The sequence below is a fragment of the Lagopus leucura genome, unplaced genomic scaffold, assembly GCF_019238085.1.
Source record: "Lagopus leucura isolate 7727_CA_CO unplaced genomic scaffold, USGS_WTPT01 Super-Scaffold_650, whole genome shotgun sequence".
Taxonomy (NCBI): domain Eukaryota; kingdom Metazoa; phylum Chordata; class Aves; order Galliformes; family Phasianidae; genus Lagopus; species Lagopus leucura.
In genome coordinates, this window is record NW_024962253.1 from 1,275,751 (window position 1) to 1,295,155 (window position 19,405).

At 41.2% G+C, this 19,405-nt stretch overlaps 2 protein-coding genes across 5 annotated transcripts in view; one reads left to right on the plus strand and one right to left on the minus strand.

Moving 5' to 3' along the window:
• Positions 1 to 753: 753 nt before the first annotated feature.
• Positions 754 to 6,300, minus strand: NUDT2 (nudix hydrolase 2). 4 transcript variants are annotated; one of them, XM_042862341.1, is made up of 4 exons: positions 6,086 to 6,208; positions 5,212 to 5,354; positions 4,659 to 4,804; positions 754 to 1,678 (listed from the first exon to the last, which is right to left on the minus strand). In XM_042862341.1, the coding sequence occupies exons 3-4, from the start codon at positions 4,789 to 4,791 to the stop codon at positions 1,365 to 1,367; spliced, it is 447 nt and encodes a 148-aa protein (XP_042718275.1). In that variant the 5' UTR covers positions 4,792 to 4,804; positions 5,212 to 5,354; positions 6,086 to 6,208; the 3' UTR covers positions 754 to 1,364. The 4 variants fall into 4 exon arrangements, with proteins under 4 accessions (XP_042718275.1, XP_042718278.1, XP_042718274.1 ...); XM_042862344.1 differs by lacking the exons at positions 5,212 to 5,354; positions 6,086 to 6,208 and adding an exon at positions 6,219 to 6,300; XM_042862340.1 differs by lacking the exon at positions 5,212 to 5,354.
• A 5,841-nt stretch (positions 6,301 to 12,141) lies between these two features.
• Positions 12,142 to 19,405, plus strand: part of KIF24 (kinesin family member 24) — a 28,114-nt gene continuing 20,850 nt past the window's right edge. The window contains exons 1-3 of the mRNA XM_042862285.1: positions 12,142 to 12,743; positions 16,552 to 16,741; positions 18,823 to 18,920. Coding sequence (XP_042718219.1) covers positions 12,142 to 12,743; positions 16,552 to 16,741; positions 18,823 to 18,920 — 890 coding nt within the window. The remainder of the gene's footprint in view (positions 12,744 to 16,551; positions 16,742 to 18,822; positions 18,921 to 19,405) is intronic.

Sequence of the window (19,405 nt, forward strand, 5' to 3'; positions counted from 1 at the left end):
GCACCACATACCTGGGGAATATTGCAACACTAACCTGCAGCACATTTTTCAGCCCAGTCATGCTTGCACCTCTGGTACTGAGGGTCTTCACCAGAGCTAATATAATGCTAATTACCATCTTCCCTCCTGAAGCAAGGAGGAAAACAGAATAGAAGCAAAACCCCCTCTCATACACTTACTTGCTTTGTGAAGCAGTAAAATGCAAGTGCTTAGGCAGCAAAATCTACAGAGGACAAAGGGAAGAAGGGACTTTTTTGGGGGGGAGCACGAGGGGGAGATATTAGGGATTCAGAAAACTTGTTCTCTTTCTCAATAATTTAATAATGCTATCATTCTTTTATGGTATTACCAAAAAACCCAAAGGATTACGAGTCATTACTAACAGAACATCAGTGATCATACAAAGTGCTAGCACGTCAAAGACAAAAGAGAGATTCACAGAAAAGCTGATGCAGGTGAAGATGCAGAAGCCAAAAGTACCACACAGCCTACTGTAATCATCCAACAGAATTATCTGCAGCAAAGCACTGACAACGCGCATGACCGTGCTGCCCCTGCGTGTGCAGCCTGCAGCCAACACTGATGCTATCAAACAGATGCAAGGCCTATTAGTTCACATACCCTGTGCAGAAAATGCTCTATTAGGCAGCCATAGATTTCCCTGTCACAACCTTCTGAATAATGTATGTATAAGTGTCTATTAGAGAACAAAAAGGAAGGGGGAAAAAAAGAACTCCAAGTTCACCATTTAAATACTGTATGTCAACAGTTTACTGAGATTCCTTGGATAGCAACTATTTTCATAACAGAATAATAGCCATGTACATAAATTCATGATACAAACAAACAAGACCTGAAATGATTTGACAAGTTATCACAGCATATCAGCAGAGGAATTGGGAACAGAACTACTGCTGCCCTATTTTAAATGCAAGATGCGACTTCTGCAATACACATTTTATTATTAAAAAATCTCCATATGCTCATTTTTACAACACTACAGATCTATATCAGCAAGTCAAGAAACATCAAGTGCTTGATTTTAAAAAATAGACACAATTATTCAGCACTTTAAGAAAAAAAAATGGAGAGGAACACAGAGAGACTTTGTTAGCTCAAGGTTTCAACTCAGACACCTCTTCATCTTACAGTTCAGTCAGACCACATTATTTTTACATCAGCTATGGGAGACAAAGTTCGTTAAAAGCCCCAAGTATCTATTACTGACTTTGTAGAGGTTTAGAAGACAAAGTATATTTCTGCAGCCACATAGTACTTCTATTGGCTAAAAAATAAAATTAAGTTTAAAAATATATATATCAGGCTGCTTCTCCAAAAATTCTTCTTGCTCTTCACAAAAGCATTTATTTATCAGAGCTGAGAAACTGATGCACATCTTTCAGAGTTGCTTGCATATCCTCATATTCTGCAAATTTGCAAGCATCCTCCAGCTTCAGCCAGCGGAAAGCCTGGTGCTCCTCCGAGAGCTTAATTTCTGTGTTACAATCCTTCACCTCTGCCAGCCAGTAAACAACAGTCTTGGGTTTGCCATGGACAGGATAGTGCAGTTCCTTCCTGTACCCTTCTACAAGAGTGAGCTGACTGGCCTGAAGACCTGCCTCTTCCTGTGTTTCCCTGAAGGCTGTCTGCAAGTCATCCTCTCCTGGATCCACATGGCCTGTCAAGAGCATAAAAAAAATAAATCTCCAAGACAAAAACTGAGACATTGTTTCTTCATTTGACAACTGAGAAATATAAAGAGAGAGAAGAGAGAACACAATAGCGGACAAAGAATCAAGCTAGAATCAGAGAATGGAGGTTTCTTTTCAAACATTTATGCCTTGATCTTGCTCCTGTGGCTTTTACAATTGTTATTCATACTGCATCTTTCAAAATAACCAGTGGCCCGTTAGCATGAGAAATCTTTTCTTCCCAGCCCTACCGTCCCTGGAGCACCATGCACCCACAGTGGTCCAGCTCACACTACACCTCAGGCTAAGAACTGAGTGCCTACTGAGTATTTTTCCTTTAGCCAGTTCAAAAGGAGACTGCTGATTTCCAGGACTCTTAGTCTTCTCCCTCAACTTCTTCCCTCCCAGTGAAGCTCAAGGCTCAGTTCTGCAAAACTCTTATTCACACAAACAACACAGAAACAATGACACCAGACACTAGCAAATTCCATCTGAAAGGTGAGTTTCACAAAAAAAAACTCTGAATCTCTTGATTCACAGCTTAGGACAACATCATGAACACTATAAAATTTCAACGTTATTTTATAGAAAAAAAAAAAAAAAAGTGAAAGTTACCAACAGAACCAAATCAGCTTCATGTATTCCCTTGTTTCAGCACATCCTAAACCACTAAGAAGTCAATCATGAAATCACTAGCTGGAAAACACACAAGGTTGCTATGCTTCATAGTTAATATTGCTGTACTCCAAAAGTAGGGTACAATTCCTGAGCCACACTAGGAACACTTGGATGCTAACATTTGGATGCTAAGTTATCAGAGATCACCACTATTTTCTATTGCACTGGGTCATGCAGCAGTTAAAGAGTCTTTGTACTTTTTTTCCATATTACCCTGTGAAGTACAGCACACCTCAATGCCAGTCTTGCCAGTGGCTGTTTTAGTTCTCCAGGACACCCTATTTGTTTTATGTTGCTTAGAATGAGAGCGGCCATTACAAACAAAGGATAAATATAACACATCCCCATATCCCCAGCTGTTTGTATTTTTGTTGAGAAATGTCAGATTTGGTTTTCTCATGAAAGATCCAGACAAGACCATAAATAGAACAAGCCAAGCAAGATCTCAAAAAAGCAATGAAACATGAGCTGAGAGGCTTCAAGGGGTGGGGGGTTAGGGGGGAGAGAAAAAAGCTTTATTTTGCCTCTGGTATCACTCTCTTTTCTATTTAGGTGTCTGCATATAGCACAGCTTATCACAGAGACAAGTATTTTCTCAGGTTTCAGGCACCCAAAGCCACCTTTTAGTAATCAAATTGGTGTATGTGGGAAGTTCATTTTGCTTTGTCAAGAGGCCTCTCTTACATCTTTATGTATCAGTAACTTAACCATCCTTTTACATGACACTTTCTCAAATGTAAAACACAATTCTATTTAAAAAAATCACTGCAAAAAACAGCATCTGACACTGCATTTGATGTTTTAGATATTTGAGATGAAACACACAGTAGCTTTAAGTAAAAATTATTTCCCCTGACTCTCAGCACTGCAAGTCAAAGTCTCCTTCTTTCTGAAGAATATGCATATTTCCAAAGCTGGGACTTCTACTAATGGCTGAGAAAAAGAATACACCTAGTCTTGCACAACTAGATTTCTTTTATCTTATCCACAGCAAGTCCCACAGAACATCCAAGAACAGTAAAGAACCAGTTTATAACAGTCATGACCTATCAATACCAAAAATGCAGTGAGTTGAGGCAGCAATAAAACTGGAGGCTGGGTCCAATTTCAACTCACAGGACACGGATGCTACCACCGGGCTGCCAGCACAGCAAAAGGTAACCAGCACACCCCACTATTGCTAACCTCTGCCCTAAGCTCAGCAAGTTTCCAGATTTGAGCGGTATACTCTGCCTACCCGGAAGAGAAAAAGGACAACGGACAGCACATCACTGCAGCTTTCAGCTCCTCAAATTCATTTACACTCATGCAGTCCCAATATGCTGAGGAGGAAAACAAACCCTGCATCTCGTCTCACCAGACTCAATTTGTACCAGGTCACAGTTTTAAGAGCACAGATCAGAGTGGTGTTTATGTGGGGGAATCCAGGCAAGCACAGTTTAATTCCATAAAGGTTGCCTAGGGAACTTTAAAGATATCAATGTGCAGCTGTAGTCATAAGTAGACTTGTATCCTGTGTGCACCTGGAGAGGTGTCAGGAGTATTAAAAGTTATAATCACTTTAAATTTGTATCTGTATTGTATGGAAGTTTTTGCAACCTGGAACTGCCTTTGAAGACCACTCACATTGAAGAGAACATAAAATGTAACAACTCCTTCATTTTTTAATCTATAAAACCTTAACATTACGATCTGACCGCACGAGATACACGTGTTTGAGACTTTTCACTTGCCAACATGCTGGCATGTTCAGAATTTCTGCATTCCCTGAGAAAGCTTTTCACATGGGTCTCTCCTCTCATAATAGTTATGGCCCTTGGTTTCCCACTAGGTTGCAAACTCTTCTAGCTAGGTTTTTGGTGAAGTGGACAGAAGGAGAGGTTTGTAAAGTTTGCTCATTAACGGAAGAACACAGCTAATTAATTCTGCTAATTTCAATTAGCTAATTTTGTTAGTAGCTTTTTTCCCCCCAGTTCATAAACTCCTGTTTAGAGTACTATTTTACAAAATAAGAAGTACAAACTAGGGGGAAGAAACAGTATTTAAGAAAATGCAGAATGTACTTGAAATATTTCTGTGTTGTGATTTTTCTGGTACCACCATGTACCACCAAATACTGGCTCTGATAGAGCCATACAGCTCCTCACTCTGGTGCCCAAAGAGCACAATTAGCTGTGAATGTAGCTAGTTAACTGCCCCCAAAGCTAACCTTAGGAGCATTCAGCCAAATTCCGTCAGAAATATCGTTCCTGACACAAGCAACACTGAAGTTATCAGAACAAACATCACCTTTGGGGGGGGTCCAGTGATGGGTCCCATAAGATGTCTGGAGGAGGAGGTATTCAATACTGTCAGCAGCCTTAGAAGATGGCGATGGCTGCAGTCTTCTGTAGATTATCAAGCCACATGCTCTTACAGCCATGTCCCCCTCTTAACTGCAAGAAGAGCAGCAGAAGAGCACAGAGGATCAAGCACAAATAACACAGAGCTCAAGCAGACAAGCCATGTTTATCAGAAAATGTTCTCAGCACAGGCTAAAAGTCATCCAATCCTTCACTGTTACTGCATAGCTAAACTGCATCTTAGTAACCACCCATGTGAACTATCGACGTGAAAATTAAGCCCTTTCCTTTTAAAACCAGAAACTCACAGAAAACTAAAAAAAAAAAAAAAGTTTTCAAGGAGCATGAAATATGACTTGTGTGCCACTTCTTTGCAGTTGCTATTTTACACGCTACGTTAGAGTGAGGTAAAATGACAAAAGTAAAACAGAAGTCAGAAATATAACAGTCTGAAGCTTTTTCACTGCAAAAAATCTAAAGACACTGCGCAAAGATAATACCTCAACATTACTTGGGAGTGACAAACACAAATAACTGCCAACACAGATGCCCTGCAGCACAGAACTCCTCAGGATGTCAGCGGCAAAGCTGAGCAACACGATGCCAGAGGATGGGCGCTCTGTCATCTGGCCTAGATATAAAGCTGTGATACAAAATTAAAAGCTTCTTGACACTCAAGTTAAGCATTAATTTGATGTAAGTAGCAACCACACATCTCTTAAGTGACAAGTGCTGGAAGCAAAAAGTTGTGTAGCCAAGGCAACCGGTTCTTAAAGTCCAAAAGCAAAGGAGATGAGAAATCCATTTTAAAGCACACCGCAACTCCCTGCCTCAGGTAGAACTTGTTACCTTGGCAGCATCGCTGTTTTCAATAGAAAACACATTTACACAGCGCTGTTTTCCCCTTCACCGTCCTATGAGACACCGTGACAACAACTCCGTGTGGAGATCAGAGCACAGGGTAACATCACCCACCAGCAGCAAAGCCTCAGGGCAGCACGCAGCCCCCTCGCTTCACTCCTCTTTACGCATTTCAGCAAGTTTCCCCATCAGCCGCGCCAAACCCAACCCTCGCTACTAGCATCACAGACAGGGCCCCGCACACCGCGACCGTCAGCGCCACCTCCCGGGCGAAACAGGGAACGCCGCGCGGCCGCAACGACCCCGCAAGGACGAACAGCCCGCGGGTGCACAGCCTCCAGCCCGCCGCTTCCGTGCCGCGGGCGGCAGGCAGGCTCTGGCTGTGTGCGGGACGAGGTCGGGCGGCCCTCGGGTGTGGCCGGACCTCTCCAGAGGCGGGGAGCCGAGGCGGGGAGCCGGACTGGCGGCCCCACGACGGAGGGGCCGGGCGGGGGCCGAGAGAGGGGGCGTTACCGCCGCAATCCCAGGACGCCACGTCGAGCTGCACGCCGGGACCAGTGAAAGGGGAGCTGGGGAGAAGCGGCCCGGAAGTCGAGCGGGAGGAGAGAACAAAACCCGCACGGAACGCAGCGCTGCCGGCCCTCACCTGTACTTCCGGGATGGAGAGTGGGCGGGACTGGGGCGGGATTGACGATTCACTGCAACCAATCGCGACACATCCCCACCTCCTCGTCGCCCCCATTCGCTGGCGGTGGGCGCGAGTGTTTGAAGCGCGAAAGGCGCCGTTGCTATGGAGACGCGGCCTGGGCGCCGCCGCCGCCTCCCTGTCTGCCACGGTCGGTGAGGGGCGGCGGGTGGTCTCCCCGGCGTGCCGTCCCCGTTCCCTCAGCCCCGTCCCCGTTCCCTCAGCCCCGTCCCCTCTTGTGGGCTCCGGGAAGGAAGAAGAGGTCGGCAAAGAGGGAAGCGGAGCGCGCTGTGATCCGACTGCCAGGCCTCGTCCGAGGACCGCGGGCCACCTCCTCGGCTCCCGGCCTGGAGCCGTCAGTAAGTGGCCGATCCCTTCCCCGCGAGCTGCGTGCCCTGTGTGTCCCCGGAGGAATGCCTGCAGGCTCCTGTCAGGTTGAAACTACACAGTTGGTCCTTCTGGGACTAAATGTAGCAGGGAGAGCAGTGACTGCCTCGGGGCAAACCACAGGCGTGTGTTGTCCCTCTGAGCTTTGCAGTGTAATTCCAGATGCACAGCAGCTTGTTTAGGTATAATTATAAAGTAAATATTGAGTGCCATTTGTTAAATCTCACTGGCAGGAGAATCCTAGGCACAATTTTCAAATAATCAGCATCCCGATTTAACTCTGGGATTCTTTTCTTGGAGTGTGATTGAGTATTGGACACTTCCCATTTCCATGCAGCTGCTGTTCCCAGCAGCTGTCGGGTGTCAGCTGTGGGTCTCTTCTGCTGAGCTCGCTGTGCTATTCTTGGTGTGAAGGGATTATTGCCATAATGAACATCTCGTGCAAATTAGAAAGTGTTTGAAAACACAATAACTGACACAGAGTGGTAATTTTTAAGTCTGTTGCAGAGAATACAAAAATTAATCATAGAGTGAGCAATTCAGGGTTGTCTGCATTATTGGTGCACAGAGGAGACCTGTGTCGTTGTTGGGCTGTATGATGGTTGTCAGTCAACACCAGAAGTGCTCCCTCCTTCCCAGTTATTAAACAAAGACCATAGATGGTTATCTATTGGTAGCATTCAGCTGTATTTCTTGTATCTTCAGAACTGCTACAACGCTTGTTTCAACTAAAAAGGTTTAGTATCTCACGTACATGGACAGGGATTTCTGTAATGTAATCCTGCAATTTTATAAATGAATCTGCTGCAGAGATCTATAAATGTTTGAAGCAGTTTCATAGCTCCCCATCTACTGCATTAAATAAAATCACCTTTTTTTAAATGGAAATAATATCTCTTACTGTGGAGCTTGTATTTATAAAAGTGCAATCTCTCTGTGACCCCGTTCTTCACAGTAATGTCCTCATGTATGAGAGATGGGATCAGAATAATTAAAGAGAAAGCATTTGGTGTGCTACCTTTGAGAAGCATATCAGCTGTTCACTTCTGGAGGGCTTAATCAGACTTGGCTTTGTATCATAGTCTGAAAAGAACTTAGTTCTCAGATGAATAAGAGATAAAGGTAAGTGATTGGTAACATGAGTGAATAAGTCTCCCTTTTCTCTCCTACAGGATTGTCCGCTAAAATTGGCTTCATTTTGATTTTCTGCTTTTATACTCCAAAAAACACGGACTCAGAGCCTGTTCTGAAGACATCTTAGGGTAACCTGTTACAAACGATGAGTACAATACTTTGGTATAGTTGTGGTCAGAAAAGTTAACATACGTACATGTGTTTATGGATTTTTTTAGATTCTTAACATTTGTTTCTCTAAGCTGTGAGGTGGAATGATTTATGTGATATAGAGTGACAGATGGGAAAACAAGGTGATGTTTAGGCTTTGTATGTTGATTACTTTTATCAGATGCCCTTGAGAATTGTTCCTCATATTAACAGTCAGACCACATTTTATGATTCAGAACGATGACAATGGATTACTTGCAGAGCGAAATGTATAGTTGCATTAATTTACATTTGTAAGGCTTGGAGCAGCACACAAGATTGCTTCACTTCTCCACTACTTCATAGAATCGTATCTTAGAATCATAGAATGGCCTGGGTTGAAAAGGACCACAAAGATCATCTAGTTTCAAGCCCCCCTGCTATGTGCAGGGCCGCCAACCACCAGACCAGGCTGCCCAGAACCACATCCAGCCCGGCCTTGAATGCCTCCAGGGATGGGGCATCCACAACCTCCCTGGGCAACCTGTTCCAGTGTGTCACCACCCTTTGTGTGAAGAACTAATATCTAACCCTGACCTCCCCTGTCTCAGTTTAAAACCATTCCCCCTTGTCCTATCACTATCCACCCTCATAAACAGCCGTTCCCCCTCCTGTTTATATGCTCCCTTCAAGTACTGGAAGGCCACAATGAGGTCTTCCCGCAGCCTTCTCTTCTCCAAGCTAAACAAGCCCAGTTCCCTCAACCTTTCCTCATAGGAGAGGTGCTCCAGCCCTCTGATCATCTTAGTGCCCTCCTCTGGACCCACTCTAAGAGCTCCATGGCTATAGTGATATTAGTTACATGTCTGAGTGGTGACAATAAGAAGTACCAATGAAAATTGACTAGAATTGCCAGGTAAATATGAGTAGCAGGTATCAGGGTGTATGTGTGCTTTGCTTACTTAAGTGAGCAGTAGATCTTTAATCTTTCAGAGATCTTTAATATTTCAGAATATGAAAAGGATTCAGATAAAGTGGTCTAAGGCTGCTTTATTCTTAATATAGTCTGTGCAGGTACAAGATTCCTTTTATGCTCAGTAACTGACACTGTCTTTGAAAGCCAGTCTTTTCTCTACTTTGCATTGTGACTTAAAGCATGTGTCTAAAAGCTAATTAATAAGTATTTTAAAAGAGCATTTTAAAGTGGAGGATCAGCTCCTAGAGCATAATTCTGTGATGAATTGATTTCCTCACAATACAAATAATCACTATTTTCCAGTACTTACACCTGACTTATTCCCTATCTTTGTGCCCCTTAAAAACCCTATAGTACCAAAGCAGGAGAGTGATCTGTGCTTTCAGTTTGGTCCCTTTAAGAAATATATACACTGTTTACAATAAGTACTTATCCATTACCATCAGGCAAGTGCTGTAATGCTGAGATTTTTGTAAAACTTTTTTGCTAAGAAATAGGTTGTGGAGACCTCAGGTCTTCGCCACATAAACAAAATGAACTGACTTACCTCTCTTTGACATTAGAACTACATGCTCATAGTGAATTGTGCCTTCAAACTCACTCCCTTCCTTCACAGAACAGAGGTTATATTCAGCTGTTTTAAGGAACTTAAGGCTTTTGTCTTTGTCCTATTTTTAGTGAAGTTATTCATAGCTTTGCTGGGATCAAGGTTTGGTTGGGCTTTTATATCGAACTATCACCTCAAAGAATGCTATATTTGTCTGTACCAGAAAACAACGTAATCTCAAAAAAGCAAATTAGATCCTGGCAATACCTGGGAAATTCTAGCTGTTATTTGCTGTGCAGTGGTAAAGGTCTTTTCTCTTTTTGCCAGAAGATGGCATTATCATTACCAATTTAGGATTCTTGAAAACCTGCTGATACTGCCCTTACTACTTTACAAAGTTATTTTTAAGAATTACATGTAAGTTTTAGGAAAGCTGTCCTGCAATAAGAAGCCTGCAGCGTCGGATGAATTAAGGTATTCTTTTTATGGAGATGAAGGCACGTCATTCTTTTAGAGCATTAATGTTTAGGCAGCCAGAATTTCCCTGTGATTATCCATTCAAACAACTGTATTTCCCCTGAATTCTCTTGTACAAACCAGACTAAATCTTCTAAAATTTTTCTGCTCTTGAGTTTCAGAATCATCAGAAATGCTGGAAGCCATCATCATGACCTTGGCTTATTTTTTTTCCATGGTTGATTAATTTGTTACTCCTTTATTGCTCAATATTGAGTTTTCCTGGGTTGTGAAATGGCTCTTCCAGAAATGGAGAGACACTGGAGTTCATCTCTTTTAACCATTTAGGTCCAGTGAGATTTGTTATAGCTGAGGAAGCAACAGTAGAGATTTTACTTTTAGGGCTGCCTCTCATTAAGAAGTTTTTTATTTGCTTTCACATGGAAAAAGCCATAGCCAATAAGCCATACAGAGCTGCCTACGTATCTCAGTCCTAACCTCCTTGTCTGTTCTCAGTACCTAAATCACTTGGATGTTCCGTATTTTGAGAAATTTGCCTGCATGTCATTTCCAGCTGTTTAAATATATTTAGCTTAATTTTTTTAGTTAGAAACTTGAGCTTAAAAGTTTCAATTTTTTCTGCTTTGCCTTTTTTTTTTTTTTTTTTTTTTTTTTTTTGTGAAGCATCTCCCATTTCCCCCCCCCCTTTTTTTTTCCCCCTCAAAACTGTCATTTAAATAGAGGTTAACACAGATCTATTTCTTACATTAGTTTTTGGCTGCTCTGTTTATATTTAACCTAAACCTAAGGACATACAAAGTTTTAAGTAAAATCTAGAATACAAAAATGAGAATAGACAAAGCTGCTGGGTTGTTTTCATCTTTAACAGGCTGTTGTCTGACTTGTGTGTTATAGCTGCTCATTTCAGGAAAGACAGGAGGTTTCCCCATGGTAGTGCTGTTGCAGCTCTTGTATTTGGAACTAACTTATGTGAGATAGGAGCTTTTCAAAGGTATGACTCCTCTTGAAACAAAGTCTGAAACTTCTGTGGTAATTCTATCTAGTGGAGAATGTGGACAATTGTGAGTGTCTGTAAAAACCTTTGTATGTGTCATAGTTAGAATCTACGATCTTTAGGCTTGCTGTCCTCTCTGTCAGTTTTAATTTTCTCCTACCAGAATCTAATAATCTGGACAGTGACTCTGGCTTCACTTCAAGATTCAGAGTCACATAGCATGTGTATTAAATAAGTCCACCTCCACATGATTGTTTTGTCTTGAAGCTTGTTGCTTCTGAGTTGCAGAGAAAAAGACTTAATCTAAGACAGCTTGGTTTTGTTGAATATTACTGTAACTTCCAAATGTCAGAAGGACTTGCATGTGCTAAGATCTTAGACTCAACAAAAAAGTAAGAAAGCAGCAAGCAACAGATAGTGGAAGTGCTATTCTTTTCCCTTTTTATGCAATAAATAAAAATATTTGCAAATATCTATCTGGATACAGACAGCTGCACAATGTATTGCTAGGGAGCTGAGGGTTTTTTGGCATACCTTTCAGTGATGCCTGTTGCTTTTTTGGGTTTTCCAAGAATGCAGCTATGGCATTCCAGAACAGTTATAGATTTAGAGAAATTCTGTGTTTCAGATTTCACATAATATTTTGCCTATTTTGTGCAGAATGCTCAGAAATGCTCACAAGATTCATGACTTTCAAAATAAAGTTACATAACAAAACTGTAACTTCACAGTAGTTAACCAGTAAGTCTTCCTTTATCAACTTGAGGTGAGGACAAATGCAGTTTTTTCTCCTTTGGTTACTTACCCAGTGATAGCTGAACTACATTACACCACATGCGCTGATATTAAATTGAGCATCTAAAATTAGGCATTTTACATTCTGTAGCTTGAGGGCAGGGTTTCAGTAGCTCTGGCATTCACCAAGTAGGCATCAGGCGTGTAGGAACTTTGCAGCAGTAACACTGCATTGTGCATTTCCTACCCATTATTGTATATTGGTATAATTTTAAAATACATTTTCAGAAGTAAAATATTTGTTTCATATTTACTTTTAGTATTGCTATATTCCATAGTGTTTGGCAGACCAAAATATTGTGACTAGGAGCAGAACGATCTTCTAGCCTAACGAGGTAATGTTATATGCAGAAATGTTTTGTTTCTTCATTAATGTCTTTGCCAAGATGTTTCATTTGTCTGGAGTATTTGTCTTGTTTGATTTCTTGTAGGCTTGATCTTGAAGATGTCATCTTGCCTTTATGAATGCCTTTGTGAGGCAGAGCTTGAAAAATATTATCCTCATTTTGCTGCCTGTGGTCTGCAGAAGATTGATGAGCTTGCCAAGATTTCCATGAAAGATTATACCAAACTGGGGGTCCATGACATGAATGATCGCAAACGACTCTTTCAGCTCATTAGAATAATCAAAATTATGCAAGAAGAGGAAGCTGTAAGAGACTTAAGCAAGCAGGATTTTCAACCAAGTGGCCTTTTCATTCAACCGCAGGTGACCAGACCAGGTCCCCGCAGACAGCTGCGTTTTGAGTCCCTCCTCGAGGAGAACAATGGTACAGTTAAAGAGTCACAATCAGAGTCGTATGGTTCATCTGATTTCATTGCCAAGGAAGAGAAGGACAGTCTCGTGGACATGCTTGGACACATTCAACCACATGATTCAGACCTGGCCAGATTAACTGTAAGAGATGTAAATACAAAAACGGAACTGAACTGTGCAGCAGTTTCTGATGATATTGTTCCTCTCCTGGGGGATTCTGAAACTCCCATCATACAGAGAGTAACTCATATTTCAGGGTATAATTATGGACTACCTCATTCCTATGTCAGGTAATGATCAGTTATCTTTGTTTTAAATTATTTCAAGCAATTAATTAATTCCTCACTAGGGAGCAGAGTTTGTCTTCCTGACTTCCAAACAAGTAATACTAACACTATAGAATTTGTACAGAGAAATATAAAATAATAGAAAAGAAGGATATTAATAAGCACTTAAGAGTCTCCGAGTCTGTTAGAAGGAATCAGTTGAATTCACCAGCTGCTACTCACCAAGCCTGTCTAAGAATAATCTTCATTATCCTTCAGGATGTAAGTTTTAAGTTTTTTTTCTCTTGGTGGTTTGACAAGTCTTCCTTTTTTTTCCCCCACAGGAAATATTTTGCAAAACTCTGTTTTTCCAAAACAATATGTTTCCTCTTATTAAGTTTGTCCAGTTTTTCCCAGTATAAATGATGCATGCTTTGATAGCTATAATTGTTTATAAATAAGTTTCTGAATTGGAACTTTAAAAAGAAACAATGAATATAATTGGAGCACAATACAGACATGCTGGTGAGAGGCATGCCTTGCAGCTGCTCCTTGAAAGTTGATCTGTAGCATTCATATGTTTCCCAGTGTTTGCTAACAGAGGCTACAGCTATCTTGAACCCTTGGTGAATTATCCTGGAAACATATTTAAAACACAAAATAGCTTTTGTTGGCTTACTCTCAGGAACAGTCTAAACTGACTGCCCGAGTCAAAAACTGGAATCTAAAAAAGCCTGAATAAGCCATCACTATAGTTTAAAACATTCAAACTTGGTAGATGTCTCCCAGGTTTGGTTATTTAGAAGCCCAGAGACATACTATGTGTGCTATTCAGAGCACCATCAGGCTTCTGCTTGCAACCTGGCTGGGATCCAGGCACTGGCTGTTTCTGCAGCTAGCCTCTTGAAGATCCTGGTTTGGCAAACAGGGAATGTACCTCCCTACAGATGTGCTGCCAGAATATGTTTTGTAGCAGTGTAGCTGTGGCAGGCTTTTTCTGTAGTGATGAAGAAATTGCCAGGATTATTACAGTGCTTACGTTTGAAATGATAACTTTGTGCAGAAGTTCCCAGATTCGGGACACATACAAGTAGTACTTCATGAGCTTCTGCAAAAAGGATGTCTATCCAGTAACAAGTAGTCACTGATATAGAGATGATTACTGTATCCAGTGTGTACAGAACATGTGCTGACGAACTCATGCTGAGTGATGCAGTGTGCAAGAGCTTGGAGTTATGGGTCTGGCTTGTGGAAGTGCAACAAAAAGAAGGTGGGAGTGGGAGCATGGAGTTCTTTACACCTGTAAAGATTTGCATATATTAGGAAGGTGAGAGGTAGCTGTGTGAGGCTGAAGCTTGGTCTGCAAAGGCTAAGGCAACAGATAAGATACGTAGAGAGGGTGTTGGTTACAGCTTCTCTGGAATGGGCACGCAGCTGGAATAGATAGGTGCTGTTTCCACAGAGGATAAGCAATAAGGTAGTAAGAAAAGTTCCTTCCTCTTAATTGGAAGGAAGGAATTCCTTCCATTCCACCTTCCAGAGGTGTGTGCTAACCTCCTAAATGTATCAGCCATCTCAGTGTTTTCTCTGTCTTCTCTGGAAGCTGAGCACAGAGCAGCAGAGAGGGCAGGATTCAGAGTGCTGGGAAGTAAGACATGATAAAAATATAAGTTCTGATGGTTCAGCTAAAGAAGTCCAAGATTTTCAATCCCATGAAACAGCTATGATCTCAGTTGTCTTTCTTCTCTTTTTCTTTTTTTCTTAAGCACATTCTTCTCTGACGAGTAGTTGAAGCTCATCTTGTGAGCTTTCTGTATCTTCCTTGACATGCCTGAGTTTCTTTCTCCTGCCTTGATCAGAGTGCATATTCTGCATTCCAGGTCTGGGGCCAGTCTGCTTGTTCTTCGGTATCTGACTCCTGCTTTACGAGTGCCCAGCTCCTTCACTGAATCAATTCCCGTGTCACCTTGTGATTTAACCACTGTGAAGGCTAATCTAGTCTCATCTGTAAAAAAAATGTCAGAATGATTTTGAATGCCAGAAAGATAAAGAGCTCTTACAATATGCTTAACTGAATTTTCCATTGCCTAGTGGCAGGCTTGATCTTAACTGTAGCAGAGAGGACACAGTTGTTCTTTTGAACTATTGTTTAATCAGGTTTCTAGTGATCTTTTTGAGATTCTTTTTCTTGTAATGATTTTTTTAAAGTTGTAAAATGCAATTTCTATTTAAGAAAGGTTAATAGAAAATCTGAACTTGAGGTCCAGCATATAAAATTGTGTTCTGTTCCCATACAAAATGCACTCAATTAAATAATGCCTCATAGAAGGAGTCTATGCTTATACTCTTAAAAACAGACCCTTTGAACTCTCATGGTTACCATTCTCCAAATCTATCAGTCCTTTCCCTTTCGAGCCCTTAGGAAGAAGAAAGGCTCTTTCTTTAGGTCACCAAATTCAGCCTCTGATCATTTGGTTGTTCAAACTTCAGAGCCTCTGATCATTTGGTGGACAACGTATGTTGCCCAGGGATATCCATAAACTCACACTTAATTTTGAAGCATTTTATTTCAAGTGGTCATGGCCTTTCTTTTCAGGGGAGAGAACTTTCCGTCTAAATACAAGGCTTGATCCTGGTCTGCATAGGAAAGCTGTACCACAATTAATGGGATTCCAGTCACAATAAGGATTGTTTGTGAATAGTCTTTGAAGACCATATCTTAAGATTTACATTTATGAGTTACATGCTTCTTGGAAATTGTGCAAGGTAACAGGAATGATGATATTACAAGCTTATAGCTGCAATGAGATATTGAGTAACTTGCACTCTTGCTGTGTTTTTTGTTTTATTTTAATAGGCAGCTAATATATATTAGTTTTGAATTGTTACATTAAGAGACTTTGGAAAGGCATTTGGGTAGCATGGCAAAAATACTGGTTTTGAGCAACTTGACCTTCAGTTGAAATGGTATTTTTCTAGTAAGCAGATGTTCAGGTCCAGGCTGAAAATCATTACTCACTTGTCTGAAGACGCCTTGAAAAAGTGTAAGTCAGGTTGACTACATTTTGGTTGAATTCAGGCATATTCCATATGCTGCACTGCAAAATGATTTCAGCAGCAGATGAATCAGTGAAACACTGAATGATTTCATGGTCCTAAGGTGTCTCAAAGGGACCTAAAATGGACTTGTCAAAACACAAGAGCATAACTTTGCCCATGGTTTGAAACTGCATATTTTTTATGATTAAAAAAAAGAAAACGATGTAAGACCAGAAGGGAAATAATGAAGAGATTGATGTTTCGAACTGTCTTTAGCTTAGTAAGAGCTTGATGATACTGTCTCGTTTCCTAATTCATGTCATATGCTCGTAACCTGTTTGACAGCCTAAAACAAAAGGAGCGAAAGTAATTATGAGGAAAAGCAACTAAATACTGTACTGTTTTCTTCCAAGATCTGATCATACTTTATCTGTAATTAAATGACTATGCATGAATGCAAATAATTTCAGCAAAATTAAATTTCATGAAGTTAACTTGCATGTTATGCCAACTTGAATCAAAGTTTGTGGGCAATTGAAAATGTGCCAGTCCAGCAACAAGCTCAGGAATGCAGCTGTATAAGCACAACTGTTTTTAAACAGAAATGCAAAAAAAAAAAAAAAAAAAAAAAAAAAAGCCAGCAGGAATGCCACCACAAAACAATGAGAGACCTTCCTGATAAACATTTAAAGACATAAGCTTCTATCTGATACACAGAACAACTTAAATTTTTGCATGTTTTAGGTTTTGTAGTTGTCTGGTTTCAAAATCCAAACCTACAATATTGTTGTAGATCCAGTAGTTCTGATAAAGAGACTCCGTGGACAGAGAGTGAAAAAATCAGAGTGTGTGTCCGAAAACGTCCTCTGGGCCAAAGAGAGGAGAGACGTGGAGAGGTTAATATCATCACAGTGAAAGATAAAGAGACCTTACTTCTTCATGAGAAGAAGGAGGCAGTTGATCTCACCCAATATATTTTACAGGTAACTTGCTCTGCTTGCACTTTGCATTTATGGGCCACTTATTTGCATGATGGGTTAAAGTAGACTGGACTTGGAATTTCAGTAGGGAAACAGAAAAGGGCTGTCTGCATTTCTTGCATTGGAATAGATGGTAGGCTTTTCTGTCTGTTCAGCGTTACTATATTTGAATTGCTTCTGATTTATCCCAGCCTGTGGCAGAAAATCTGAGCCCAGAATTTTAAGCCTTTAAAAGTATGTCTCTTGCAGCTTTCTTTGCATGTGGCAAAATAAAACACTGCTATAAGCTGTTGCTGCAAGAGAATTGCCTGCTGCTGAGTCTGCTCCGGGGTACTTGAATGAGGAGTTCCCTTTTTGCTATTTCAGCACTGCAGTTCTGATTCAATGAATCACACATGCCCTCATCCCCTCCCTCCCTTTGTTCTCAAATACTTTTAAAAATTTATTTCTCCTTTGTTCTTTGTTTCTAAATCCCAAGTACCTTGTGGTGTTGTGGTTCAGATTCTCACTTTTGACTGACAGCACCAGGAACAGAGCTGATTTCTAGAGAGCAGTAAGCCATACTCACTCCACTGGGTGTTATTTTACAACTTGGGTCTTGTGAACAACTGTCCAGAGCAAAAATCAGTTTTCAGCTCTCTCAGATCCATGTACCACCTTTTGTGGCACAATACATGCAGCGATTCCATCCCACTCCCTCAATCTGACTGGCTGTATTTGACATTTATTCAGTGCTTACTACTCAGCGCTGAAAAAACCACAGATTAATTTTGTTCTGTCAGTTCTGTCAGAGGAGGTTTAGGTTGGATATTAGGAGAAACTTTTTCTCTCAGAGGGTGGTCAGGCACTGGAATGGCTGCCCAGGGAGGTGGTGGAGTCACCATCCCTGGCAGTGTTCAAGAGGCGCCTGGATGAGGAGCTACGAGAGATGGTTTAGTAGCTTGTGGCACTGATAGGAATGGGAGGGTGGTTGGACTAGATGATCTTGCAGGTCGTTTCCAACCTTGTGATTCTGTGATTCTGTGATACTAACATGTGAAATTTTGCCATAGATCAGTATAGTCTAAACTAAAATATGCTATTACAAAGGCTATTCTGTTCTATAGGACACAGGAGAACTTCCCTGCTTCCAAATCTTCCAAATCTGGCTTCTCACCCTACCTCCATCTATGGCTATCCACCTTTTGGACATCCTCTCTCTCATTGTATTTGATTCATTAGCTTCAATTCTAATTATATTGCTATCACCTTGTGGATAGGAAACCAAGGCGTGCAGACCAGAGTATGCAGAAGTGGGGCATACTCCAGCTCTGCAGTAAGGGAAGCCAAACTAAAGCCCCATCACAGAGCTTACTGTGAACTGAGTGCTGCTGCAGAAACTTCCTGGTTTAATCTGCTCGTCTGGCTGGTTTGTGCATCATGGAAAAGATTGTGAGACCAAAATACCTACTACCTTAATTTACATTGCAGTGTATCATTAGACTGCAATGTCAAACTCAAGTTCATGGAGTCTTTCTTGACAGTGCAGTCTTTATGGCTGTCCTTGCAAACACCATTCTTAGCCTCAGAGAATCCCACAGTGAGCGCAGTTGCAGTCTTTCTAAAGAAAAGCCCTCTTCTTTGGGTCAGACCTGGAGCATGGGAAGTTGGGCTTTTCTTGCCTTCCTCTAAGATAATATGCTCCAGATTTACTTTGGAATAGCTTCTGGGGACTAATTTTTGAGTTCTTTTTAATGTTCTCGTTTTGCTGTGTACCAGTAGATTTTATTCATTTCAGGAATCAATCAGGCTTTCCTTTAATTTTTAATTTTGGTTTTTCTTTTGCTTTTCTTTTTTCTGACAGAAGACTACTGCATGTTCTGTTTTTCCTTTCCTACCCCTAGTCTTTTAATTAGTTGTGATGTTCTGCGTGTGTCATGCTCCATGTTAAATGTCCTACCTCACTTTGCATGTGGCAAAGCCACATGATCTAAAGCCACATGAAGTCACCGGGAAAACTTTTGTTATTTAAATTTGCCTTTGCATGTGGGTGAAGGGGAATGAAACATGTTCATTTTCATGTAAAGATCATATTTATTTTTCAGCATGTTTTTTACTTTGATGAAGTCTTTGGGGAGTCATGTACCAATCAAGATGTGTATATGAAGACAGCTCATCCTCTGATCCAGCATATTTTTAGCGGGTAGGGCATCTGTGCTTTCATTTGTTGTTTTTCCACCTTTATGTTTTCCAGTTTCATATACCGCTTTCATTTTCCTTCTACTGTTTGCATATTTTTAAAAATGCATTCATCTAACCTTTTCTACATACCCTTCCCCTTTTAGAATGTCTTTGTAATTGTGACTATATGGTATGCTGCAAACTGTGTAGGGCCTCATCTTTCTCAATCTGGTGAGGAGTAATACAACCTCTTTGCATGCATTAATTGGGGGTAGCGGCTGGCCTGCTAAAAATGAGCTGTGGCAGAGAACTGAGTGTCCTGAAGGCCAACAGGTGGACCATGAGCCAGCAGTGTAGCCACGTGGCCAAGAAGGCCAGTGGTATTCTGGGATGCATTAAAAAGAGCATGGCCAGCAGGTCGAGGGAGGTGATCCTCTTCTACTCTGCTCTGGTGAGGCCACATCTGGAGCACTGTGGGAATTCTGGAGTTCTGGGCTCCCCATTTCA

Excerpts from the sequence above, each read along its gene's own strand:
- NUDT2 (XM_042862344.1), bottom strand. The coding sequence starts at position 4,791 with ATGGCTGTAAGAGCATGTGGCTTGATAATCTACAGAAGACTGCAGCCA. Across the intron at positions 1,679-4,658 it reads TCACTGGACCCCCCCCAAAG|GCCATGTGGATCCAGGAGAG; the intron begins GTGATGTTTGTT and ends TGCTCTTGACAG.